Source organism: Stylophora pistillata, chromosome 6, assembly GCF_964205215.1.
Source record: "Stylophora pistillata chromosome 6, jaStyPist1.2, whole genome shotgun sequence".
NCBI classification, from domain to species: Eukaryota; Metazoa; Cnidaria; class Anthozoa; order Scleractinia; family Pocilloporidae; genus Stylophora; species Stylophora pistillata.
Genome location: NC_142524.1, coordinates 11,513,612 through 11,539,574, shown reverse-complemented (window position 1 = coordinate 11,539,574; position 25,963 = coordinate 11,513,612). Strand labels below are relative to the sequence as shown.

Below are 25,963 nucleotides of genomic sequence, written 5' to 3'. Positions count from 1 at the left end.
CGACAAAAAGGGATTGAGCTCCTGCAAAAGGGAAGGCTATTACATGGCTGGGTTCTACAAGAGCAGCTGCAACAACATCTATTGTATTGAAAAATTCCGATGCTGCAAGATGAGCGTGGATATACCTGCAGGTAATCTTAAAATGAGCAAAAGAGTGACATCAGATGGAATAACAATTTACAGGCATATAAGTTATTTGTAAACAAGGGAATCACAACAGCATCTTGTAGGAACTTAGGTTTGTATTAGGATTAATTGCGATTATAAAGGGTTTTTGGGGATGGAGGGGTGGAAATCAAAGCCCTCTAAGACTCCCATGGCATTGCCCTTAGGAGTGACACTTGTAAAGATAACTGAGCACCTTATTTATGAATTTACCTAAAGCGATTTATCATGGAAAGTTTGGTTTATACGTCTCGAAATCAATCTGTCCTTAATGTTAGTAGGCAGGTTTTCTAGTAAAGAGGATGCCACAATACTCAGAACACTTAGCGAGCCTATTTCCAATATTTTTGTGTAACAGCAAGGCAGCATATCGTAGGGGCGTTGAGAAAGAATAAGCCAAATTATGTCGCAATAAGATATATCAACCACTGGAAGGCTTGCGCCTGCCATCGGAGAGATTAACTAACGCCTCTTCTAAGCTAAAGCCACATATACTCCTTATCACGAATCCACAAATTTAATTTTTAAACTGCAATGATTGGAAATGTACAAAATCGTAAATCCTCATTGCTAAAAATGTGTGCATCGTCCATAAATCGTCTTGATCAAGAATAAATAAATCTTTGTGATTTCAGAATGTAAAAAGGCCAACTGGTGGAGCAGCCTGGACAGGATAGGCTGGTCTGAGTGCCCCCAAACCAACACTTACCTCAAGGGATTGTGGAGAAATGACTTTAAAGCAGGAGATGAAAGAGTTGGACGTATCGAAGAGGGAACATGCTGCGCCGCAGACGAACCATGTTATGCGAATAAACCTGCAAGGTGTAAAAATGCCGACTGGACCAGACTGCTGGATGGGTGAGTAAAAACCTGAGTACAGGACGCATTTCGTTTGAGTGTTGTGAACTAAACGCACCTACAAGGAGGTAACTAGTTTAGGTGCTCCAGCATGATCTCACAAACTGAAATTCTTAACGCTTTTGGTAGTATGATTTGCGCTTTTTTTTTTCTATATAGTCCATCGTGTAATTTCAGATCAGAGCTTTCTGCATGAAATTTCCTTACGTCGGTAAACAGAAAACCAATTTTTGATTTTGAAATAGAAGTTCGCGCTAGAAATCATATAATATTATCCCCGCCACTGAAAATTGCATATGATATTATGACACTTATCGCATCCCGAGCTTGCAAACTGTAATTGCTGACCTATCAAACATTGGCTCCAAATGAACTACAGATCTTATTGAGAACATTGCTAATTGTAATCTTTCTTAGCACTCTGACCTACTACCTGGCTTCCAACAGGTCTGAAACCTCTTTCTTCCATCTTCTGGAGGTCTGCTTAAACAGTAACCAACTCCGCAAAAAGCATTTTTGACTAAATCAGTGATCCTTTTTAGACTGTAGCAGATCTTTTGTGGTTTAAGTATGCCGTCAGGTTACTGAGGCGTTTCCAAGATGACGGCGTCTACAGTCTCAGTAGAAGTGAATAGTCAGGTCTCTTTCTGGGGTCTAAAGCCGCTGCAAAAAGTCGCTTTTGTAAATCTTTTTTAATGACAAAGATAAAAAGTTTCATTGACTTTTTTGTGTCTGGATCATATTTCTCTTTAATAATAAATATGAATTGGGTCGCTAACTACTTTCAATTCTTGTTGCCTTTTCAATTTCAGAAAGTCGTTTGATGTTTAACGTACCTTGATTGTTTCCTCTTTTACCAGATTTAACGTTTGGGCGCTGTGTCCGGCTGGTTATTACATGAACAGTCTCCGACTGGGCAAAGGACCTCCTCAGTTCCTGAGAGACATCGATGAAGCCAAATGCTGCCACCCTGAAGGTCATCCTGAAAGCTATGACAGTTGTTACGATGAAGATGTGAGCCGTTCGTTCGACAAAAAGGGATTGAGCTCCTGCAAGAGGGAGGGCTATTACATGGCTGGATTCTTCAAGAGCAGCTGCAACAACATCTATTGTATTGAAAAATTCCGATGCTGCAAAATGAAAAGAGGTAAAGATAATTTCCACATGGATAGCAAAATGGCATCATTACCACTTTCTCTTTCTTCTTGAAAATTGCTTTGAACACTGCGGTTAGTTATAAGGAAGCAAAGATGGTGCAGTGGTGAGAGCGCTCGCCTCCAACCGATGTGGCCTGAGTTCGATTCCCGGATCTGGCGTCACGTGTGGGTTGAGTTTATTGTTGGTTCTCGTCCTTGCTCCTGCGGTTTTTTCTTTGAATCCTCCGGTTTTCCTCCTCCACAAAAACAAACACTCTGAATTCCAATTCAACCTGGAAAGGGTGGACAAAGATAACCACTAAGTAGAATGTCCATTGTTTAATTCCTATTTATCATTATTTCATTTCTATTTTTTCATAACGTTTTAAACTGATCCTAAAATTCTTCGCGATAACAATGGATGAAGTTTTGATGTTCCATTTGAATATCTAGTGATTTATTTTTTTTACCTTTTTCTAGCTTTGAAATGAAAAGGAGACAAGTAAAACAGTTAACCAGGAAAAACAGGTAACCTCTTAATTCTATGATTATGAAGTCGACTTTGCTTTTTTGCCTTACCAAGTTTTTAAATCACGTCAATGTTTGCGTAGCCCTTCTAATCCATTTTTACAAGAGAGGGAGAGTGCTTAAAGACGCATTCGTCACAGCCACAAAGCATCAATAGCGAGTCTCTTTACGCCTCTAAAGAGAAGAAATAGAAAATAACAAAACAAACAAACTTCTCAAGCGAGGTATTTCTAATTTTTCAAGGAAGCAGCTTGTTCTTTATACATTTTTCAACCTGCACTATTGAAGTTCGGCTCTTTAACCGATTTTCCTGTTTCCCGCCGATTGATATTTGCAAAAACCGACGAATCTTTCCTGTTAACAATCTCAAACCTCGTTTCCCTTTTCCCTCACATCTCAACTGAATCCCGTACCCCGAAACCTACAGGGACCTTTCTAGTGGACAGTCTCAGCGCTACCTCCCTATAAACTGAAGTTGTTAGACCAACGTGCCGACATAAGGAACACGTAGACGAAAGCAAATAGGCTTAAACTTACTTTTTCACACTGAGTCATTAAAATACAGCGAAAAACCTGGAATTTTCCTGTTGTTTTTTCAGATCTGCAAATCGACCTGGAAACAATGGGAATCGCCTAAATTATAATTGAGGATTGCCAAACTAAACGCAGGATTAAGGGAATAGTAAAGAAAAGGACATTTTGTGGGGAAATAGTAGTCGAAGGGGAATTTCCTCTTATGAATTTTAGTTTTCCTAGGAACTTAATCAATAGTATCTCGCGTCTGCATTTAGGTGTTGGGAAAAATAAAGGTAATAAAAATGAAGAAGTTGTTTGATTTGGGCGACTGTTATCAAGATTTATAAAACTGAACTCAGTGACAGTTTCAGACTAAGATTACCTTATGTATTAGATAGGCTGAATCTCCAAAAAAAGCTTTTCTAATGTTCTTGGCTGATAGCTCTTGATTTCCGTGGGCTTAAAGCGACTAGAGACACGCTCCTGAAAGTGGCAACTAACTTGAATTAGTCGACACTAAAATTGGACAGGGATATCTCTGTGTTTTCAAGGACTGCTTCGTTGTTATTTGAGGGATTTCTTCGCTTGTCACGGATGCAAACCGGGGCGCCACTTTTTCTCGAGTTGCTCGGAGGTAAATAGCAAAGGATATTCGGAGTTTGACTAGCCAATCAGAGCGCGCCTTCAACGCTATCCACTGTTTTAGTATATCCTAATTGTTAATTAGCCGACACTAAAATTGGACAGGGATATCACTGATAACACGAACGAAAGCTAAACTGTTTCGGGAAGTTGGCCTTTTTAATTTTGGAAACAAGTATTGAAATGGGAATGGGTTACCGAAAATAGGATCATACAAGACCCTGAGTTTTGCTTGAGATTGATAGATTTTCGGTTTGGGCTCAAGCTGTGTAGCGACGGTGACATTTGAGCATACTTCTTAAAAGGACAGCGACATTATTCTGTCTTTAATTTTTTTTGTTTTTGGCCTAAAGATCAAACCAATGTATGTGTAACTCTCAGACGTCTTGGATCGATTTTTGGAATTTCTTGTGGAACTTAGAGACTATTTTTAATTGGCCAGGAGACAGTCTGGGATTTTGACACTTTCAAAAGGACACATCATAGATAGGAAAGATTTTTACGGTTGACTATTTTAACGACTAACGGGTCAGGAATTTGTCAGTCTGCGCCTAATGGCGGCTAACCCCATTGAGACCCTCTAGACAGTCACAGGCTGGTCATCGAAAATTCCAAGATATCCAATTAAACTATAACATACAAACTTGTCATCTTTGTTTGCGGTTTGGGTGCAAACGACACTGATGAAAGATAGACAAATAATCACGAATTGGTTTCCGTGGAACAAGCAAAGATGAGTTTTTATATTAAATATGTTAAGACCGATGTACAGTTTCCTTTTCAATATGAACCAATCACGTCAGAGAAATTTTCATCAAGACACGGAATTGTTAGTTTGTTCTACATCTTCAACTGAAGTAAAACGCTCCTCTATTAGACTGAGCTGCAGTATACATCAAAGGGCGACAGACAAAGGAAGGTAAGATAAGTGAAAGGGTGCCTTGCCTTCAACAAATCTGACTGAACTGAAAGACCTTGTTCAATGTGAACAAAAAAAGTGTCCAGCCCTCCTTTTGAGCACTGCATACACGTTTTATTTTCTCTTTCTTGTTTTCAGTTCCCGAAGATAGGAAATTTCAGTTTTCAAAAGAAATTTGTCCATTTACGGGAAGCGTGGCCTGCTCTGTCTGTCATTTCTGAAAAAAAAAAAAAGGCAGCTTGATTGAAAAAGTATAATATTTTTAACAAAAATGTTATGCAACAAAGTTATCGTATCTGGTCATTTGAGCCGAAGAGCTATGTGAATATCTGAAAGAGGAAAGAATAAAAGGCAAAGTAAGGTTTTTCACCAGTAGATGCTGTCATTATAGATATATTTATTTTCTCCTTTTTCTTAAAAGAAGAAATTCAATGTCGAGTCGGAAAGGAACCTGATATAATTAAGGATCACATAGAAATTCTTTCCATGTCTCCCATTTATTGCAAAGAGGTTCCACATGGCATAGCAGTTGTTCAGAACCCAAAAAAATTAACAGGTTTGAAGCTCGTGTAACGAAAAAGGAGTTCAGTTGTATTTGCATGCAGTCATCGATTCGATCACACTTAGAAAATAACATTGAATTTGGTATTTCCACTTTCTAACGCAATGAATAATCACAGACATGAATTGTAAAAAGGCCAATACATTTAGCTGTAGCAGATCTCCGTGTCTCCGTTTATCACCGAAACATCGGATAGACTCCGAACCCTGTAATATCGCGAGGCAAATGGTACCCTACCCATTCAGAAAAAATTCTCGCGCTGCACCGGAAACAAAGACCCATACACAGTAAAAAAAAATTATAAAAAATTTACCTACGCCGATGTAGTCGAATAAGACTGATCGTTTAGCATTTACTTGTGAGTCGAATTTGCATCAGTCTGTTGACAAAAAATATCCCATTTAATTCAATTGATCAGAATGACCAAATTTGTGTTTCTATTTTAAACACACAAGAATGTTTATATAAAAAATGATAATGAAATTTCCAAAATTTTCCAGCGATTTTGTTTCACATATCTTTTTATCACAGTGTGATCGAATTCAGTTGAACAACAGCCGGGGTTAGTGCTCCGAAATTCTCCGAAAAGTAGTGGAATAGAAAAAAGGCACAAACTGCGTTCATTGAACGACTATAAATTTATGGATATCCTATATTTGAACTGCGAATTAATAAACGAGGACGAGAAAATAAGAAAATGAGCAGAAAAATAGGCTCTTTTTTTACTCTTTTCATGTTGAATAAAAAAATTAAAGCCAGAAAAATGAAGAAATTGTGTGGTTTTTAGTTATTTTTGTCAAGTTTTTAGAGCCTCAATGAATATCGTATTTGTTAGATAGGTCAAATGACCAGAAATCTTTTTAAGTCGTCTTAACCCGGCCCTTTATTATGACTCCCACGAGTGACCAAGACAGAAATTTTCCTAACAATATCAAGACAATTCAAAGCAGACGAATTAAAAGAATAGAGAAAAATATCAGTTGGAGGATTCTAATTGGTTGATCCATTCTCAAATTCTCCAAACTAACATCATAAGATCGGTACGGCAAACATTAAGGAGAATTCCTAATGAGATCTCATTAAGAGTGAAAGGGTTCAAAGGACACTTTCTTCGGCATGTTAAGTGACTCAGTTACATGAGAGGTGTTTATATGCAGTACCAATGAGGTGTTTTGAAATTTCCAAAAATTGTCAGTTCTAATTTTTATAAACGTCGATAGCATTTGCAGCGCAAAGGAAAAGAAAAAATGCTCATGATATATTTTAATTCATTTGCTTACCCCCCCCCCCCCGTAGAATAAAAACCAATTTTCAAGCGATGCCAACAAAGTTTCTGTAAACACAGAAAATTTTTATTGTACCGATGTCATTCCAATAGGTAAAAAAAAGGCTTTCTGACAATTGATCCTAAAAAAGGTAGATTATTATCATTGCCCAAGGATCAACCTTTTTTCATCATTTATCCACCACTGGAATCAAAATAAAAATACTAATTTATTACAACCACCATAAATGCGCCCTTCTAATCTCAGCTGGGGCAATATATAACATTTCTTTGTTTTAAGGTTACAGTCGCACCTGTATTAGGCGGGTCACCCACGGGGAATGACGAGTGACCGCTTAATGATCAGCGATTCAGGTTGACCAACAGGTACGGGTTCCATTCAATAAGGGTCAAACGCGATAAAGAAAACGCCATTTCATACCATACTTGATCGTACAGGTCATTCAAAAACTTGCTCGAAAATGCCCTTACTCTTTTTTAATAAACAGCACAAACAAAAATGGTGGCTCTGAGGAAGGATAGAGCCCTTTGAGCCCTCCCTTGCTGAGAACGATAGTTTGTTCCTAAATACACCTTGGTGATAATCCTCCAATAAAAACTTAAAAAAAGTACCAAACATTTCCTCATTTTGAAGCTCTTTAACCAGTATCATCATGCGTTTTCCAACGAGATGTTATTAGTTTTTCTAACATTAGTGGGAAATGTTTCAAGTACGTTTTAATTAATTCAGATCCTCCGCTTTGATGTTTGAGTTATCCCATACTGAGAAAGGTAGCCATTTACATGAAAAAAGAAAGCCGCTCGCTTCTCAACAACCTCTTTTGGCAATGAAACTGTTTAAGACGCGAAAAGAGTTGACAAAAACTAAAACAGATCATTTAATTTTGAGATATACATTTAAGAAATTGTAATTGGAACGCTAATTAAATCAGTTCCATAAGTTGTATTTCAAGGAGGTTCGTAACCAGAGGAACGGCATTTCAACGCGGAATTATGCTTACGTGTGACTTCCACAAAATTGAACAAAAGCACGTACGTGTACTATAAGGAAAGTGAAAGCATATTTCATCATATCGTGGTGGGTTCATTGCACTCAGAGTACTAATTCCTGCTATAGCATAGCTGTAGCGAGCTGAATCAAGCAAAAGAAGGGTATGTTTCCCTCTCATACAGTCGGTCCACTCTTATTAGATTTTATCAACTGCATTAGGAGTCACTTTTTGTTTACCGTTTTTCTATCCTTGGAACAAACCTCTTTAAGCATTTAGAGTATCTTTCACTCATTGAGCGGCTTTAAGAAAACCCTGGGTTTTTCGCATTAATAGCTATATTTAATGGGTCGTTTTTCTTTAACTGTTTAGGAACCTTTTGTGCCCGGATTTCTTTTTCACATTGCTTTTGTCTCGCGTTTTTTATGCAGTAGGTGATACAGGTTTCTCTTGCATTTTGCAAGGATTGGTTTTCTGTTTCGTAGAAATTTGACAATACGATCTTTGTCTTGGACTGCCCGCTATTCATTTTTATCTATCAATTTCAAAACAAAGCTACTTAAGAGAAATTTAAGCTATCCCAGAGCCTAATAAGGTTTCGTTTAATCGTACTCTTTAACTAATTACGAAGGACGATTTTGTAATCGCCCTCGAAATGATTATTTGAAGTTGATGGGTCTATGTCTTTCTCAGCCCGGAGACTCATCATTTTGTTACTTTACATTCTGGCAGATTATCGTACTTGATAAATCGTATGCTTCGCTGACTGAAATTTTAATAATTACAACGTTGTTCAAGTCATTCAGCAATAGGTTATCTAAGGATCAATCACCCTTCATAACCGACGAAAAATTATCAAAGTAATAAGTGACTTTCTCTTATTTTCCCAGAGGATCATTAACTACGTTTTATCTTAGAAGTCCAATACAAGATGAAAGTCATGTTCGCGATTTCAGTCATCAGTATAATGCTGATTTGCCGGGCCGACATGACCCTCAGTCAATCATGTGACCAAGCTGATTGGTCAGTTAGTTTGGACAGAGCCACTTGGTCCACTTGTCCCAACAGTATGACCTACCTCAAGGGGATGTGGAGAAATGATCGACATCCTGGAGACGAAAGAGTCGGACGCATAGAGTACGGAAGGTGCTGTCGAGCAACAGAATCAAGTTATGTACACAAACCTTCAACATGTTCAAACGCGAATTGGCTTCACACGTTGGATAGGTGAGTAACGCCGCTAACTGATCTATAACGAGTGAGAGATGCCATGGTAATGGAGAGAATTTTATAACTAGCTAGCATTGTTGTGAGTCCATGAGCAACTTCTTCTGAACATACCCGTCTCTAGGCTGCAGATAAAATGGGTCGTGGAGTGCAGTCCAAAGAAATACCTTACAAATTATACTGATATCACTGATATAGGCCTGACCGTCAGTGGATTAGTATCTCATACAAAAGGTCTGGCAATAGTTTCAATCGCTCCATTTTATAGAAATCAGAATGGTCTGACGGGTTTGGCAAATTGACTTATGCATGGACTTAAACTTATACATTTTGTATCATGTGAAGTTCCATATAAGTATAAAAAATTATCTTAAGAGGCTTTGAAATTCTCTTCTAGATTTCACGTCTGGGCCTTGTGCCCCAACGGTTACTACATGCAAGGTATGAGACTTGGCGCTGGTCCACCAGCCTACCTGCATCACATCGACGAGGCAAAATGTTGCCACCCACAGGGTCATCCAAATAGTTATGAACACTGTTACGATCAAGATGTCACCCATTCGTTCGACCATAAGGGTTGGAGCGAATGCCAACAGTCGGGTTACTACATGACTGGCTTCTACAAAAGCAGTTGCAACAACATTTATTGCATCGAGAAATTCCGATGCTGCAAGATGAAGAAAGGTAAATCTGATTACCACATGGAAAGTGAGTGAATGTCAGAAGCACTTTAGAATATCCAATTAGCAGCATTAGCAAGAGAGATGTAAATAATAGAGGGGGTTCACTTTATACCATTATTCACAGAATAAGCTTTCGATGCTGCGGATTGTAGAAGCATGTAGTGCGGTGGTTTAATTTGAACTTAGAGTTAGGCCCATGTCGCCACCGGTCTCTCTGTACCTCAACCGACTAGACAACGTCTGACAAGACAATCGGAGATGGCTGGATCTCGAAATCTCTAATGCCGAGACCCTGTAGTTCTTATTCGTAGCGCACTAGTGACGAAAGTCTAACAACTTAATTTTAATATTTGAATCATTGCCAAAAGAGGGTTCTGAATGTATTTTGCTTAACGGTTCTGTAACACTTCTCTGTTCTTCTTTCAGCTGCTGTTAATGGCGGATGGAGCAGCTACGGACCGTGGGGACAATGCAGTGCTCCCTGTGGGGGTGGAGCACAAGAACGCTCACGAACCTGTACGAATCCCCCTCCCTCGGGTGGTGGGGCGCAATGTGTAGGGCCCAGCAAAGAAACACAAGCCTGTAATACTCATGAATGCCCTGGTAAGTACAACATTTAACGATGATATACGTGGACATTTATATGTTTTATTCTCATAGCGTGTAAACCTGCCGACGTAAAGTTCTTACGTTCTGCTGGCAGTGCAGCTTGTCGCGCTTGTTAAATACAATGCGCACATAGAATGTTGCACCCTTTTTACATGGCAACCACATCTTTGTAGTTTAACTGGCTTTCTTAAGCTTTGGGCTCCGCTCGCCAGCTTTGTGCTTAAGCGCTCCGCTGTAATATCATGATGTTTCCCTTTTCCAAGGTGCTGTAATATTCTCTAGGATCGTTTTTCTATATCACGTAAGCCAAGTAGTATACTGATTGTTGTCCCAATTTTTATTTCAGTTAACGGTGGTTGGAGTAACTGGGGAGACTGGGGACAATGCAGTGCTTCATGTGGTGATGGGCAGCACGCACGCTCACGCACTTGCACCAATCCCCCTCCGTCAGGTGGTGGAGCACAATGTTCCGGAGACAGCCAAGAAACACGGACTTGCAAAAACGGACCATGCAATGGTATGGGGCTTGTGGCAATTTAGCATTCTTTATAGGTGGTTTTTATTTGCTGTTGGGTCAGTGTTCATAGCTTAGTGACCTTTTATGACTGCAATATTCATGTCACGTTGCGATGAATAGGGAGTACTTTAACAAAATGTGCTCAGCGACGCTGCAGATTTGTTGTTTTTGGTATATCAAAACATTTCGCAGTTGCTTGCAAACCTGACAGTTTCATTCCTGTAATGACTAGAACCATTCGCAAAATAAGATGTGTGGGTTCCGTTGTCAGCTACGCTACCAAATATTGCTGGCTGAAAGTTAGTCAGCTTAGTAGTAATGTTGGCTATTGTTCATTGCTTCCAAACTGCAGCAGTGTTCCTGGCAAAATCAACGATATAACTCCCGGATTCAAAGGGATGATGTCTGAAAGAATGTTAACTCAGCTAAATCTTGTCATTTTCTATTATGAAGTTACAGAAGAACCTTGGTATTTATCCCAGTCGCACATAGACATTCCTGTGATATTATTTTTGATAGATTTATCTAAGTCGTGACTTTTTAGTCAGGGGTAAAGTCACTCAAGTATTTTACTCTTTCAGTTGATGGAGGGTGGAGTAGTTGGTCAGACTACGGCGAGTGTAGCAAGACCTGCGGTAAGGGAAAGAAATATAAATATCGTACGTGCACCAATCCACCACCGTCAGGTGACGGAAAGGACTGTTACGGAAAATCGAGGAAGGGAAAGAAATGTAGAGAGGCCTCATGCAAAGGTACGATAATTCCAATTCCTTTCATTTCTAAAATAAAGTTATATGATAGGCTGAATCCTACACTCATTTTGATTGGTTCTAGATGCACAGAGGACGTCACATTAACAGCAATTTCCTTTTTTACATATAAAACAAATATAATTCATTCTGCATGGGGTCTGTACAGTCATAGATCACAGATGGCGTCTAATTAACAAATGATAAACACCACAGCATACAGAATTGATTTATGAATACACGCGGGAGGTTGCTAAGCACGCAAGAAATGTAAGAGTCGCACGAGGCGATAGCCGAGAGCGACTCTAGCTTCTTGAGTGCCTAGTAAATCTCCCAAGTGTATCCATCACTCAATTACTAAGACAAGTTTTGAATTTTAATTTACCGAACGCCATTTTGAAAGTTTATAAGTGCGTGGGAGCTGAGGCAACAAAGCATCGAAGCCTTTCACAAGTCTGTGAAGTTAAGCGGTGTCGTTTTGATTTAAGTGTGGTTCCCACTATCACAACTTCAGTATATACAGCCGTTCCAGTAACCCCAGATCCCACGCAGATTCTACGCAATTGCCGAAATTCAAAATGGTCGTCGCTGACTTGACATTTGGCACATTCTGCTAGAACCTTCGTTACAAATCAACCCATCAGGACATCACTTAATCAAGGGGCGAACTCGACTTGGTGGGGTCGAGCTCGGAAAGTGTGGGGGCGAACACGGTATAAGTTAGGGGCCAACTCGATAGGGGGCGAACGCGGTGCAATTCGAACAGACACATGGCAACATGGAATGTGTTTGTTTATGTGTTAGACATATTTTCAACTGAGTAACGTTAATGAAGTTTTTTTGTGTAGTGTGGTTTCACTCGCCATCTAAATTCTATTATTTTCCGCACCTGTGCGGTGCACATGTTATAGAACATTATTTGATTATCTGTATAGAATAGAAAGATATCTTATGAGATTATCTGTACAGAATTGAGTGATATCGTATAATCAATGCACGGGAGACGTTTTGTAATGCGACCGCCATAGAAATCGGTGATGTAATGCTTTTTTTTCTCGTTTCGGAAAACATCATTACACAGTTGATAGTTTTAAAAATGAAATAGAGCTTGCAGTGTTTCTTTAACCGATGCTAGAATGAAAATTGCTGTCGAACAGTTGCATAAATGACATTCCTCTCATGTTCGTTAAGTGGATTTAGCCAGTTTCGTCATTTAACGTATCTCACCATTGATTGCAGTTAATGGAGGTTGGAGTGACTGGTCAGATTACGGTGAATGCAACAAGACCTGTGGTAGGGGGAGGAAATATAAATATCGTACGTGTACCAATCCACCCCCCTCAAATGGCGGAAAAGACTGTCGAGGAAAAGCGAGGAAGGGCAAGAAATGTAAATTGGCTTCGTGCAGAGGTAAAATGGAGTTGTCTCGACCCACACACCGCAACGTTAATATACATGATTTCTATACTATGCTCTTTACAAGGAGAAATAGTTTAACTAGAACCTTTTTCCGTTGGTGATCATTTTCTGTTTTCTCCTGACCTTGACGCTTGATTGAGGGGTAACATTGTAAGGGGAATACGATGTCAGTCACTCTTGGAAGTTGAAAAGCAAAATTACTTCAGTTTAATATTCGCTCTATGAACTAGGCCAGAAAAATTTCTTACCGAGCAATGTACACTGTTATTCATTAAGAGTTTAATGCAGTTTAACCAGGCTTTATCTTCCACAGTTTTCGGACCTTTTTGGTCAAATAGATTGCGTTTGACGCCGGACACACGTCATTAAAAGTTGCCCATGTAGAATACTACAATGTATGATCAACGAGACAGAAACTAATTGTATGATGTTTTTGTAGCTCGCATATTTTATTTAAAAAGAAATAAAACGCTGAAGCGTTTCTTGAACCGAGATGGTGGGGATGCCTTTTCAATCTATCAAAAAAATACAGCATCTTTTGGAGTAAAAGCGATACACAGAATACAGAGAGCGGAATGAAAAAATGTGTTCATTGCTTTAGCTTGAAACAGCGTTCCAGCTCTTCCATGTATCTAAAATTAATACTTCGAGATAATGAAATGCCTCGCTTATTTTGACAGGAAATTAAAAGGAAAGGAATTCTGCTTGATTTGACCTATAATGGTGAGATAAATTTTAATGTGTTTTACCATCACAGAGGAGTTACAATATCCCTATTTATAGATGGTTATACAAGGTAGTTTTCGTTTTGGAGAATAGCTGTTTTTATCAGCTATTTCTTTTCAAAGCTCCTCAGCACGTTAGCTTTGTTATCATTAACAGCGTTTCGTAATTTTTCTTGCAGATCTTCAAGACGAACAGGGTTTTATTAGCAGATCCACTTTTAATTTTGATTTTTGGGCTTATTATCCGTATATAAAGTAGCTCATAGGGAAATATTAAAGTATCGAATAATTTTTGTGTTGATACCAGACGAGACTGGTATCCTTGTTTCCTCATTGGTAATTTAACTGAATTGCCACAGGAAGAATAAATAAAGCATTTAAGGGGTGGATTACATCGCTTTGGTTTCTTTGATGAATTCAATATTTCCCCTTTATACTCTGTTGGCAGCGATTCATCCACCCTCAGTTCCCAGTGTAAAATAACTTGTTCAATATCCTGTTTACACTAGCCATGAAGGGCAGCATCAAAGTTAAATAGGAAATAGTTTTGTTTTGTTTTTTCTTGCTCGCAAACAAAGGAATAACACGATGCTGCCTCATTGACGAATATTTCACTAATATCTTCTTGTTTGGCAACACCACGCAGAAAACTCTTTTCTACACTAAATTACAAAAATCATTAGGTCGTCAACGCTTTATTTATCTTTGTAGTTTCCTTAATCAAAGGGATACTCTACAGAAGGGAGATGGGACTGCAATCGCCTAAAAACTTGAAGAGTACGAACTTGTCAGCTGGAGAGGTGTAAAGAAATCCCCTTATCACTATTCTTTGCGTCCTCTATTCTAATGGAAATTGGAAAAAAAAAAAAAGGAAAGGAAATTATTGAAAAATAGCAAATTCATATTGAAATTGCCTCGATAGGAAAATCTGGCCAGCCAGCCTCGAGTAATGATAGGCAGTCTGGAACGAAGAAAATGTCTGTCATATTTCCTCCAAACTTTACAATTGACCACAGTTTTTCTTTCCGTTTCCTGTTTAATGTCACTCGCGGGCAGGAATCTCAACATAGAATTTCCTGGAAAGTGCAGTAGACATAGATTTCTAAAAAGTTTTTCAATCGTAATCGTGAGACTTTTTATCATCAGCGTTCAAATGTAATCGTCAATCTTCACGTCAAGTTTCGTGATTTATTTAAGGTAAAAAATTAGTCAAGAACTTCCAGTGTGAGCTAAATATGTCCGTTTTGTTATCAATGAGTATAGGCAACAGAAAAACAAACAGCAAAATGAGTGATTATTTGGAAGTAACAATTGAAAACAATCATTAAAAACCTTCCTCTGTCTTAACGGGGAGACATCTTGATCATACAAGGTATTTATGTCACAAGACTGATACATCGTTTTTCATGAATACGGAGGGTAAGCACTGGTTAGCTGGAGTGGTGTATAGCGATTCCCTTATCACCATTTTAAACAGACTATACCAAAGTTTTCATTCAAACGTTAATTGCTTCCTCTATTTTAATGGAAATAAATAAAAAAAAAATTAAAGAATAGAACATTCATATTCAAATTGCCTCTATAGGAAGTGGCCCGTAAGCTTCCACTAATTATAGGCAGTCTGGAACGAAGACAATATGTGTGAAATAATACGTCATCCAAACCTTACATTATACTACGGTTTTTTCTTCACTACCTTTTAATGTCACTTGGGGACAAGAATTTCCACACAGAATTCCTAGAAAGTGTAGCAGACGTAGATTCCTAACACGTTTTTCAATCGCAACCATGGGACCTTTTACCACAGGCGTTCAAATATAGTTGTTAATCTACACGTCAAGTTTCGTGATGGTACGTCATGTTTTTTCTGTTTATTAAGCAATATTTATTCAAGGTAAAAAAAAATTAATCAAGAACTTCACATTGTGCGCTAAAAAAGTTCGTTTTGGAATTAAGGGATATAGACAATAGGAAAAACAACAGTAAAATTATTGATTGCTTGGAAGAAAGAATTAAAAATATAATTAAAGAGGAAAAGACACTGTAAGGAAAGCCTGTGTTGCATGACTCTTGGACTCCACTTAATCTCAATTTCATAAAGAATCGTTCCGAAACTAATTTTATATTCTTCTGTGACCGCCTCTTGGATACATAGACGAGACAGCATAAAAGACACTAATGAAGAATTGATCTCCAAAAAATTCAATACAAATAAGAAAACTCTTTGGGCCACATCAACCATAATTAAAGAATTTTAGCACAATCAGCTGGTCATTATCCAGTGGAAAGGCAACATTTTTGGCCGTTTCAATGGCTCATTTGCCTCAGTATAAGTATCCTTGTGCTTATTCAGTGAGACACCACATTGTACGTCTCGGACTGAAGAGCAGGTAAGAAAGATGCTATATGTCGAAGGTTATCAAAGTTCATTTGTGAGTTGAAACTTCTCGCACAAAAAAGCTCCCGAACAACTGCCTTATATAACTTATGCTTCTGGGTGCTCTGTAAGAGCCAAGTATTATTTACTGAAGTGTATTATTCTGTGAATACCGTGGAAGCATTTCAGAATACGGATTGTTTGTTCGTTCTACATATGTCGCGACCATAAGTACATTGGTCTAGTTAAAATGACATTTAGTTCATTTTGTATGCTTTGTGTATCTGGAATTGTGGTCACGTGATAAAGACGTGATTCGAGACCTCGTGTTGTTGTTGTTTTTTGGTTTTGGTTTGATCGCCATTTTTGTTTGATGTAAAGTTTTGTTGGCAGAAACACTGTTCTCACATCTCAAAAACTGTTTGGTCAGTGTGGTGATCACTTTAGCTCACAACATCTTCAGCTGAAGTTAAACGCTCCTCTATCAGAATAGCTGTAGCAGACATCAAAGTGCAACAGAGAGAGACTGGTGAGGTAATTGAAAGGGTGCGGCTTGCCTTCAACAAATCCGAACTGAACTGAAAGACCTTGAACAAAAAAAGTGTTCAGCCCTCATTTTGAGCACGGCATACAGGTTTTTTTTTCTCTTTCTTGTTTTCAGTTCCCGAAGATAAGAAAGTTGAGTTCTCAAAAGAAACTTGTCCATTTACGGGCAGCGTGGCCTTCTCTGTCTGTATATCTCTGAAAAAAAGGCAGCTTGGTAGAAAAAGTAGAATTTCTTTAACGAAAATGTTATGCAACAAAGTTATCGTATCCGTTTCCAATGGTCATTCGAGGGTGATTTTAGCTGAGAAGCTTCTGAATATCTCAGAAGAGAAAAGAACAAAAGACAAAGTAAGGATTTCCGTCAATACATGGGTTCTGTCAATATAGATATCTTTATTTTCTCCTTTTTGTTAAAAAAAGAAATTCAATGCCGAGTCGGAATGGAACTTAACGTAATTAAGGATCACATAGAAATTCTTTCCATGTCTCCTATTTGTTGCAACGAGGTTTCATGGCACAGCAGTTTTTCAGAACCCAAAAAAATTTAACAGCTTTGAGGCTCGTGTAACGAAAAATGAGTTCCGTTGTTCTATTCGCATGCAGTCATCGATTCGATCACACTTCGAGAATAACATTGAATTTGATATTTCGCCGTTCTAACACAATGAATGATCACAGACATGAATTGTAAAAACGCCAAAACATTTGTCCCCCCCGTTTATCACAGAAAGATCGGATAGACTCAGAACCCTGTAACACGGTGAGGCAAATGGCTCCCTACCTATTCAGAAAAAAATTGTCGCATTGCACCGGAAACAAAGACAGTAAAAAACGGAAGAATGGAAGAGATAATTCACCAATACTTTCGAGTAAGACTGATCGTTTAGCATTTACTTGTGAGTCAAAATTGCGTCAATCTGTTGACAAAAAATATCCCATTTAATTCAACTGAGCAAAATGTCTAAATTTGTTTTTCTATTTTAGATTAATTCAGATCCTCCGCTCTGATGTTTGCGTTATCCCATACTGAGAAAGGCAGCCATTTACATGAAAAAATAAAGTCGTTCGCTTCTCAAGAACTTCTTTTGGCGATGAAACTGTTGAAGACGCGAATAGAGTTGACAAAAACTAAAACAGATAATTTAAGTTTGATATTTAAATTTAAGAAATTATAATTGGAACGCTAATTAAATCAGTTCCATAAGTTGTATTTCAAGGAGGTTCGTAACCAGAGGAACGGCATTTCAACGCGGAATTATGCTTAAGTGTGACTTCCACAAAATTGAACAAAAGCACGTACGTGTACTATAAGGAAAGTGAAAGCATATTTCATCATATCGTGGTTGGTTCATTGCACTCAGAGTACTAATCCCTGCTATAGCATAGCTATAGCGAGCTGAATCAAGCAAAAGAAGGGTATGTTTCCCTCTCATACAGTCGGTCCACTCTTATTAGATTTTATCAACTGCATTAGGAGTCACTTTTTGTTTACCGTTTTTCTATCCTCGGAACAAACCTCTTCAAGCATTTAGAGTGTCTTTCATTCACTGAGTGGCTTCAAAAAAATCCTGAGTTTTTCGCCTTATAGCTATATCTCATGGGTCGTTTTACTTTAACTGTTTAGAAACCTTTTGTGCCCGGATTCCTTCTTTACATTGCTTTATTTTGTCTCGCGTTTTCTACGCATCAGGCGATATAGGTTTCTCTTGCATTTTGCAAAAAGGATTATTTTTCTATTCCCTTGAAATTTGACAGTATGATCTTTATCTTCATCAATTTTAAAACAAAGCTACCTGCGAGAAATTTAAGTTATCCCAGAGCTTAATAAGGTTTCGTTTTATCGTACTCTTTAACTAATTAGGAAGGACGATTTTGTGGTCATTCTCGAAATGATTATTTGAAGTTGATGGGTCTATGTCTTTCTCAACCCGGAGACTCATTAGCTGTCACTATAAATTCTGGCAGATTATCGTACTTGAAAAATCGTATGCTTCGCTGACTGAAATTTTAGTAATTTGCACGTTGTTCTAGTCGTCCAGCAATAGGTTATCTAAGGATCAATCACCCTTCATAACCGATGAAAAATTATCAAAGTAATAAGTGACTTTCTCTTATTTTGCTAGAGGATCATTAGCTACGTTTTCATCTTAGAAGTCCAACACAAGATGAAAGTCATATTTGGCATTTCATTCATCAGCATACTACTGATTTGCCGGGCCGACATGACCCTCAGTCAATCATGTGACCAAGCTGATTGGTCAGTTAGTTTGGACAGAGCCACTTGGTCCACTTGTCCCAACAGTATGACCTACCTCAAGGGGATGTGGAGAAATGATCGACATCCTGGAGACGAAAGAGTCGGACGCATCGAGTATGGAAGGTGCTGTCGAGCAACAGAATCAAGTTATGTACACAAACCTTCAACATGTTCAAACGCGAATTGGCTTCACACGTTGGACAGGTGAGTAACGCCGCTAACTGATCTGTAACGAGTGAGAGATGCCATGGTAATGAAGACACTTTTATAACCAGCTAGGATTATTGTGGGTCCATGAGCAACTTCATCTGAACATGCCCGTCTCTAGGCTGCAGATAAAATAGGTCGTAGAGTGTAGTCCAAAGAGATACCTTACAAATTATACTGATATCACTGATATAGGCCTGACCGTCAGTGGATTAGTAACTCGTACAAAAAGGTCTGGTAATAGTTTCAATCACTCCATTTTATAGATATCACTGAATGGTCTGGCGGCCAAATGGACTTATGCATGGACTTAAACTTGTACAGTTTGTATCATGTAAAGTTCCATATAAGTTTCTTAAGAGACTTTGAAATGCTTTTCTAGGTCTCACGTCTGGGCCTTGTGCCCCAACGGTTACTACATGCAAGGTATGAGACTTGGCGCTGGTCCACCAGCCTACCTGCATCACATCGACGAGGCAAAATGTTGCCACCCACAGGGTCATCCAAATAGTTATGAACACTGTTACGATCAAGATGTCACCCATTCGTTCGACAATAAGGGTTGGAGCGAATGCCAACAGTCGGGTTACTACATGACTGGCTTCTACAAAAGCGGCTGCAACAACATTTATTGCATCGAGAAATTCAGATGCTGCAAGATGAAGAAAGGTAAATCTGATTACCACATGGAAAGTGAGCGAATGTCAGAAGCACTTTAGAATATCCAATGAGCAGCATTAGCAAGAAAGATGTAAATAATAGAGGGAGTTCACTTTATACCATTATTCACAGAATAAGCTTTCGATGCTGCGGATTGTAGAAGCATGCCGCGCGGTGGTTTAATTTGAACTTAGAGTTAGGCCCATGTCGCCACCGGTCTCTCTGGACCTCAACCGACTAGACAACGTCTGACAAGACAACCGGAGATGGCTGAATCTCGAAATCTCTAATGCCGAGACCCTGTAGTTCTTATTCGTAGCGCACTAGTGACGAAAGTCTAACAACTTAATTTTAATATTTGAATCATTGCCAAAAGAGGGTTCCGAATGTATTTTGTTTAACGGTTCTGTAACACTTCTCTGTTCTTCTTTCAGCTGCTGTTAATGGCGGATGGAGCAGCTACGGACCTTGGGGACAATGCAGTGCTCCCTGTGGGGGTGGAGCACAAGAACGCTCACGAACCTGTACGAATCCCCCTCCTTCGGGTGGTGGGGCGCAATGTGTAGGGCCCAGCAAAGAAACACAAGCCTGTAATACTCATGAATGCCCTGGTAAGTACAACATTTAACGATGATATACGTGGACATTTATATGTTTTATTCCCATAGCGTGTAAATCTGCCGACGTAAAGTTCTTGCGCTGTGCTGGCAGTGCAGCTTGTCGCGCTTGTTAAATACAATGCCCACATAGAATGTTGCACAGTTTTTACTAGGCAACCACATCTTTGCAGTTTACCTGGCTTTCTTAAGCTTTGGGCTCCGCTCGCCAGCTTTGTGTTTAAGCGCTCCGCTGTAATATCATGATGTTTCCCTTTTCCAAGGTGCTGTAATATTCTCTAGAATCGTTTTTCTATATCACGTAAGCCAAGTAGTATACTGATTCTTGTACCAATTTTATTTCAGTTAACGGTGGTTGGAGTAACTGGGGAGACTGGGGACAATGTAGTGCTTCATGTGGTGATGGGCAGCACGCACGCTCACGTACTTGCACCAATCCCCCTCCGTCAGGTGGTGGAGCACAATGTTCCGGAGACAGCCAAGAAACACGGACTTGCAAAAACGGACCATGCAATGGTAAGGGGCTCGTTGCAATGTAGCAGTCTTTATAGGTGGTTTTTTTTTTCCTGTTGAGTCAGTGTTGATAGCTTAGTGACCTTTTAGGACTGCAATATTCATGTCACGTTGCGATGAATAGGGAGTACTTCAAAGCCTTCTCCGACACCATTAACAAAATGTGCTCAGCGACGCTGCAGATTTGTTGATCTTGGTATATCAAAACATTCTTCTTGTATAGTGTGGTTTCACTCGCCATCTAAATTCTATTATTTTCGGCACCCGTGCGGTGCACATGTTATAGAACATTATTTGATTATCTGTATAAAATAGAGTGATATCTTATGAGATTTTCTGTATAGAATTGAGTGATATCGTATGATCAATGCACAGGAGACGTTTTGTGATCCGACCGCCATAGAAATCGGTGATGTAATGCTTTTGTTTCTCGTTTCGGAAAACATCAATACACAGTTGATAGTTTTAAAAATAAAATAGAGCTTGCAGTGTTTCGTTAACCGATGCTAGAATGAAAATTGCAGTCGAACAGTGGCATAAATGACATTCCTCTCATGTTCATTAAGTGGATTTAGCCAGTTTCGTCATTTAACGTATCTCACCATTGATTGCAGTTAATGGAGGTTGGAGTGACTGGTCAGATTACGGTGAATGCAACAAGACCTGTGGCAGGGGGAGGAAATATAAATATCGTACGTGTACCAATCCACCCCCCTCAAATGGCGGAAAAGACTGTCGAGGAAAAGCGAGGAAGGGCAAGAAATGCAAATTGGCTTCATGCAGAGGTAAAATGGAGTTGTCTCGACCCACACACCGCAACATTAATAGACATGATTTCTATACTATGCTCTTCACAAGGAGAAATGGTGTAACTAGAACCTTTTTCCGTTGGTGATCATTTTCTGTTTTCTCCTGACCTTGACGCTTGATTGAGGGGTAACATTGTAAGGGGAATACGATGTCAGTCACTCTTGGAAGTTGAAAAGCAAAATTACTTCAGTTTAATATTCGCTCTATGAACTAGGCCAGAAAAATTTCTTACCGAGGAACATACGCTGTTATTCATTAAGAGTTTAATGCAGTTTAACCAGGCTTTATCTTCTATAGTTTTTGGACCTTTTTGGTCAAATAGATTGCGTTTGACGCCGGACACACGTCATTAAAAGTTTCCCAGGTAGAATAATATAACGTATGATCAACGAGACAGAAACTAACTGTATGATGTTTTTGTAGCTCGCATAATTTATTTAAAAAGAAATAAAGCGGTGAAGCGTTTCTTGAACCGAGATGGTGGAGATGCCTTTTCAATCTATCAAAAAAATACAGCATCTTTTGGAGTAAAAGCGATACACAGAATATAGAGAGCGGAATGAAAAAATGTGTTCATTGCTTTAGCTTGAAACAGCCTTCCAGCTCTTCCATGTATCTAAAATTAATACTTCGAGATAATGAAATGCCTCGCCTATTTTGACAGGAAATTAAAAGGAAAGGAATTCTTCTGGATTTGACCTATAGTGGTGAGATAAATTTTAATGTGTTTTACCATCACAGAGGAGTTACAATATCCCTATTTATAGATGGTTATACAAGGTAGTTTTCGTTTTGGAGAATAGCTGTTTTTATCAGCTATTTCTTTTCAAAACTCCTCAGCACGTTAGCTTTGTTATCATTAACAGCGTTTCGTCACTTTTCTTGCAGATCTTCAAGACGAACAGGGTTTTATTAGCAGATCCACTTTTAATTTTGATTTTTGGGCTTATTATCCGTATATAAAGTAGCTCATAGGGAACTATTAAAGTATCGAATAATTTTTGTGTTGATACCAGACGAGACTGGTATCCTTGTTTTCTCACTGGTAATTTAACTGAATTGCCACAGGAAGAATAAATAAAGCATTTAAGGGGTGCATTACATCGCTTTGGTTTCTTTGATGAGTTCAATATTTCCCCTTTATACTCTGTTGGCAGCGGTTCATCCACCCTCAGTTCCCAGTGTAAAATAACTTGTTCAATATCCTGTTTACACTAGCCATGAGGGGCAGCATCAAAGTTAAATAGGAAATAACTTTGATTCGTTTTTTCCTGCTCAAAAACAAAGGTATAACACGATGTTGCCCCATTTACGAATATTTCACTGAATCTCTTCTTGTCTGGCAACACCACGCAAAAAAACTCTTTGCTACCCTAAATTAAAAAAACCATTAGGTCGTCAACGCTTTATTTATCGTTGTAGTTTCCTTATTCAAAGGGGTACTCTATAGAGGTGAGATGGGACGACAATCGCCTAAAACTTGAAGAGTACGAATTGGTCAGCTGGAGAGGTGTAAAGCAATTCCCTTATCACCATTCGTAAACAGGCTATTCCGAAATTTTATTCAAATCGGTCATTGCGTCCTCTATTCTAATGGAAATTTGAAAACAAAAAAAAGAAAATTATTGAAAAATAGCAAATTCATATTTAAATTGCCTCTATAGGAACATCTGGCCGGCCAGCCTCGAGTAATGATAGGCAGTCTGGAACGAAGAAAATATATGTGATATTTCCTCCAAACCTTACACTTGACCACAGTTTTTTTTTCTTTCCTTTTTAATGTAACTCGCGGGCAGGAATCTCAATACAGAATTTCCCGGAAAGTGCAGTAGACATAGATTTCTAAAACGTTTTTAAATCGCAATCGTGAGACTTTTTACCATCAGCGTTCAAATGTAATTGTGAATCTTCACGTCAAGTTTCGTGATGGTGCGTAATGTTTTTGTTTGTATTAAGCAATGTTCAGGTAAAAAAAAATTAATCAAGAACTTCCAATCTGCGCTAAATATGTCCGTTTTGTTATCAAGAAATATAGGCAACAGAAAAAAAAACCAGCAAAATGAGTGATTATTTGGAAGTAACAATTGAAAACAATCATTAAAAACCTTGATCTGTCTTAACAAGGAGACATCCTGATCATACAAGGCATTCATGTCACAAGATATACATCTTGTTTTATGAATACCGGGGGTTAAGAACTGGTCAGCTGGAGTGGTGTATAGCGATTCCCTTATCACCATTCTTAAACAGGCTATAGCGAAGAAAATATATGTGATATAATACTTCATCCAAACCTTACATTAGACTGCAGTTTTTTCTTCGTTACCTTTTAATGTCACTTGAGGACAAGAATTTTCATACAGAATTTCCTGGAAAGTGCAGTAGACATAGATTCCTAACACGTTTTTCAATCGCAACCATGAGACCTTTTACCACAGGCGTTCAAATATAATTGTTAATCTACACGTCAAGTTTCGTGATGGTACGTCATGTTTTTTCTTTTTATGAAGCAACTTTTATTGAAGGTAAAAAAATAATAATCAAGAACTTCACACCGTTCGATAGACAAGTTCGTTTTGGAATTAAGGGATACACATAATAGGAAAAATAACAGCAAAATTATCGATTGCTTGGAAGAAAGAATTAAAAATATCATTGAAAAGGACAAGACTGTAAGGAAAGCCTGTGTTGCATGACTCTTGGACTCCACTTAGTCTCAATTTCATAGAGAATCGTTCCAAAACTAATTTTATATTCCTTCTATGACCGCCTCTTGGATACGTAGACGAGACAGCATAAAGGACACTAATTAAGAATTGATCTTCGAGAAATTCAATACAAATAAGAAAACTCTTTGTGCCACATCAACCATAATCAAACAATTTTAGTACAATCAGCTGGTCATTAGCCAGTGAAAAGGCAATAAATTTAGCCGTTTCAATGGCTCGTTTGCCTTATAAGTATACTTGTGCTTATTCACTGAGACACTACATTGTACGTCACGGACTGAAGAGCAAGTAAGTAAAGTGCCATATGTCGAAGCCGGCTATCAAATTAAAGTTCATTCGTGAGTGGCTTCCCGCTCAAAAATTCTCCGAGACACCTGCTTTATATACCTTACGTTTCTGGGCGCATTTTAATTAAGGGCCAAATGTTATTTACTGAAGTATTATTTACTGAAGTATTATTTACTGAAGCATTATTGTATGAATATCTTGGGAGCATTCCTCGTCGTTAAAGGTTCTTCTATTCTAAAGTACATATATACCGCCAGGTGGTTGAAACTACAGCATTCTCGATGCTCTTTTGCCTTTTTTTTTTTTTCTTGTCAGACAAACCTTTTAGAGATAGTGGTCCCAATGGACCGAGTCACAAATGTGACATGGTTCCTAACTGGGTCTTAAGAATTATATTCCACACGAGAGCGTTCGATGTTCAAAAGCACCGGTTGCGAGTTTCTCATCTCCGCAAGCTGAAAATAAGCAAAAAACAAACAAACAAACAAACAAACATACAAAAACAAGAAATAGTAGCCGCTTACTTCACAGAACTCTACTTTATGGCTAATTACTGACACCCTTGCTTAGACACGGATGCAGCATTCAGCTATCTCTGGTTATCATTTTGAATGTATAGCTTGCTCAGCAAAATTATCCCCGTACTGGGGGTTTTCAAAGCTTATTGAGTTTCTCAGTCAGATCCTTGACCGTGTCGTGAAGGTGTATCATTTCACAAAGAGGCAGGTCAAAAATGAGCTGATTTACGAAAGACGCTAATGACATACACACCTCCTTTACTGCAGATCCAGGATGTGGTGTGTTTTTGCTATTCAACTTATCAGCATATTGCTGATTTTCCACGTTGATCTTAGTTATGGCCAGTGTTGGGATATTAACTGGGGATCAAGCCTGGACAGATTGGGGTGGCCAACTTGTCCTGATCTTAATACGTATCTCAAGGGATTGTGGAGGAACGATAAACGGCCAGGGGACGAGAGAGTTGGGCGCATTGAAACAGCAAGATGCTGCAATGCTTTTGTGTCAGCCTATCACATACAACCTTCAACTTGCACAAATGCTAACTGGTTGCACACTTTGGATAGGTGAACAATTGGAGAAAAACATTAATATAACTTATGGATAAGGTAGAACGATTTGTTACGCTCAGCTTTTAATCATCACGGATATGCATACGAAACGGTTTCTGAAAAAAGCATACGTTTATGGTAAGAAGTGTTTTAACACTTTTTTTAAAAAAAAAATCCTCTCTCTAAAAAAAAGGCTACAGTACAAATCAATAATTAAAGATGTGATGAAATTTTTAACTAAAAAAAAATTTAAGTGACATCATGTCGCTTCAAATTAAGACTTCGATGAGCCTTAATTAAAAAACAAGCAAGTGGCAAATTCATGAGTCAACAAAAAATCTCAAAACACAACTCAACTAC

The 25,963-nt window shown here is 38.5% G+C and overlaps 3 protein-coding genes across 5 annotated transcripts in view; all 3 read left to right on the top strand.

The window, feature by feature from the left end:
* The window catches only part of LOC111340494 (uncharacterized), a 9,581-nt gene extending 6,059 nt beyond the window's left edge, over positions 1 to 3,522 (top strand). The window contains exons 7-11 of the mRNA XM_088726079.1: positions 1 to 131; positions 801 to 1,023; positions 1,884 to 2,170; positions 2,640 to 2,687; positions 3,287 to 3,522. The exon at positions 1 to 131 is cut by the window's left edge and continues 168 nt beyond it. Coding sequence (XP_088582205.1) covers positions 1 to 131; positions 801 to 1,023; positions 1,884 to 2,170; positions 2,640 to 2,650 — 652 coding nt within the window. The 3' untranslated portion in view covers positions 2,651 to 2,687; positions 3,287 to 3,522. The remainder of the gene's footprint in view (positions 132 to 800; positions 1,024 to 1,883; positions 2,171 to 2,639; positions 2,688 to 3,286) is intronic.
* Positions 3,523 to 7,608: 4,086 nt separating this feature from the next.
* Positions 7,609 to 13,921, top strand: LOC111340491 (coadhesin). Of its 3 annotated transcripts, none has more exons than XM_088726082.1 (9): positions 7,609 to 7,763; positions 8,491 to 8,827; positions 9,225 to 9,511; positions 9,937 to 10,113; positions 10,466 to 10,636; positions 11,218 to 11,388; positions 12,625 to 12,795; positions 13,485 to 13,527; positions 13,709 to 13,921. In XM_088726082.1, exons 2-8 carry the CDS (start codon positions 8,532 to 8,534, stop codon positions 13,490 to 13,492), a joined length of 1,281 nt encoding a protein of 426 aa, XP_088582208.1. In that variant the 5' UTR covers positions 7,609 to 7,763; positions 8,491 to 8,531; the 3' UTR covers positions 13,493 to 13,527; positions 13,709 to 13,921. The 3 variants fall into 3 exon arrangements, with proteins under 3 accessions (XP_088582208.1, XP_088582210.1, XP_088582211.1); XM_088726084.1 differs by having other exon boundaries at positions 7,616 to 7,763; positions 8,518 to 8,827; XM_088726085.1 differs by having other exon boundaries at positions 7,652 to 7,763; positions 8,521 to 8,827.
* A 3,791-nt stretch (positions 13,922 to 17,712) lies between these two features.
* On the top strand, positions 17,713 to 22,617 carry LOC111340487 (thrombospondin-2-like). The gene is made up of 8 exons (XM_088726087.1): positions 17,713 to 17,868; positions 18,576 to 18,913; positions 19,299 to 19,585; positions 20,011 to 20,187; positions 20,539 to 20,709; positions 21,321 to 21,491; positions 22,181 to 22,223; positions 22,405 to 22,617. The coding sequence occupies exons 2-7, from the start codon at positions 18,618 to 18,620 to the stop codon at positions 22,186 to 22,188; spliced, it is 1,110 nt and encodes a 369-aa protein (XP_088582213.1). The 5' UTR covers positions 17,713 to 17,868; positions 18,576 to 18,617; the 3' UTR covers positions 22,189 to 22,223; positions 22,405 to 22,617.
* Positions 22,618 to 25,963: the final 3,346 nt, after the last annotated feature.

Bases quoted from the DNA above. Each gene is read 5' to 3' on its own strand.
- LOC111340487 (XM_088726087.1), top strand. From the start codon at position 18,618: ATGAAAGTCATATTTGGCATTTCATTCATCAGCATACTACTGATTTGC. The intron at 18,914-19,298 runs GTGAGTAACGCC...ATGCTTTTCTAG, and splicing joins TGGCTTCACACGTTGGACAG to GTCTCACGTCTGGGCCTTGT. The intron at 20,710-21,320 runs GTAAGGGGCTCG...CATTGATTGCAG, and splicing joins CAAAAACGGACCATGCAATG to TTAATGGAGGTTGGAGTGAC.
- LOC111340491 (XM_088726082.1), top strand. From the start codon at position 8,532: ATGAAAGTCATGTTCGCGATTTCAGTCATCAGTATAATGCTGATTTGC. The intron at 8,828-9,224 runs GTGAGTAACGCC...ATTCTCTTCTAG, and splicing joins TGGCTTCACACGTTGGATAG to ATTTCACGTCTGGGCCTTGT. The intron at 11,389-12,624 runs GTACGATAATTC...CATTGATTGCAG, and splicing joins TAGAGAGGCCTCATGCAAAG to TTAATGGAGGTTGGAGTGAC.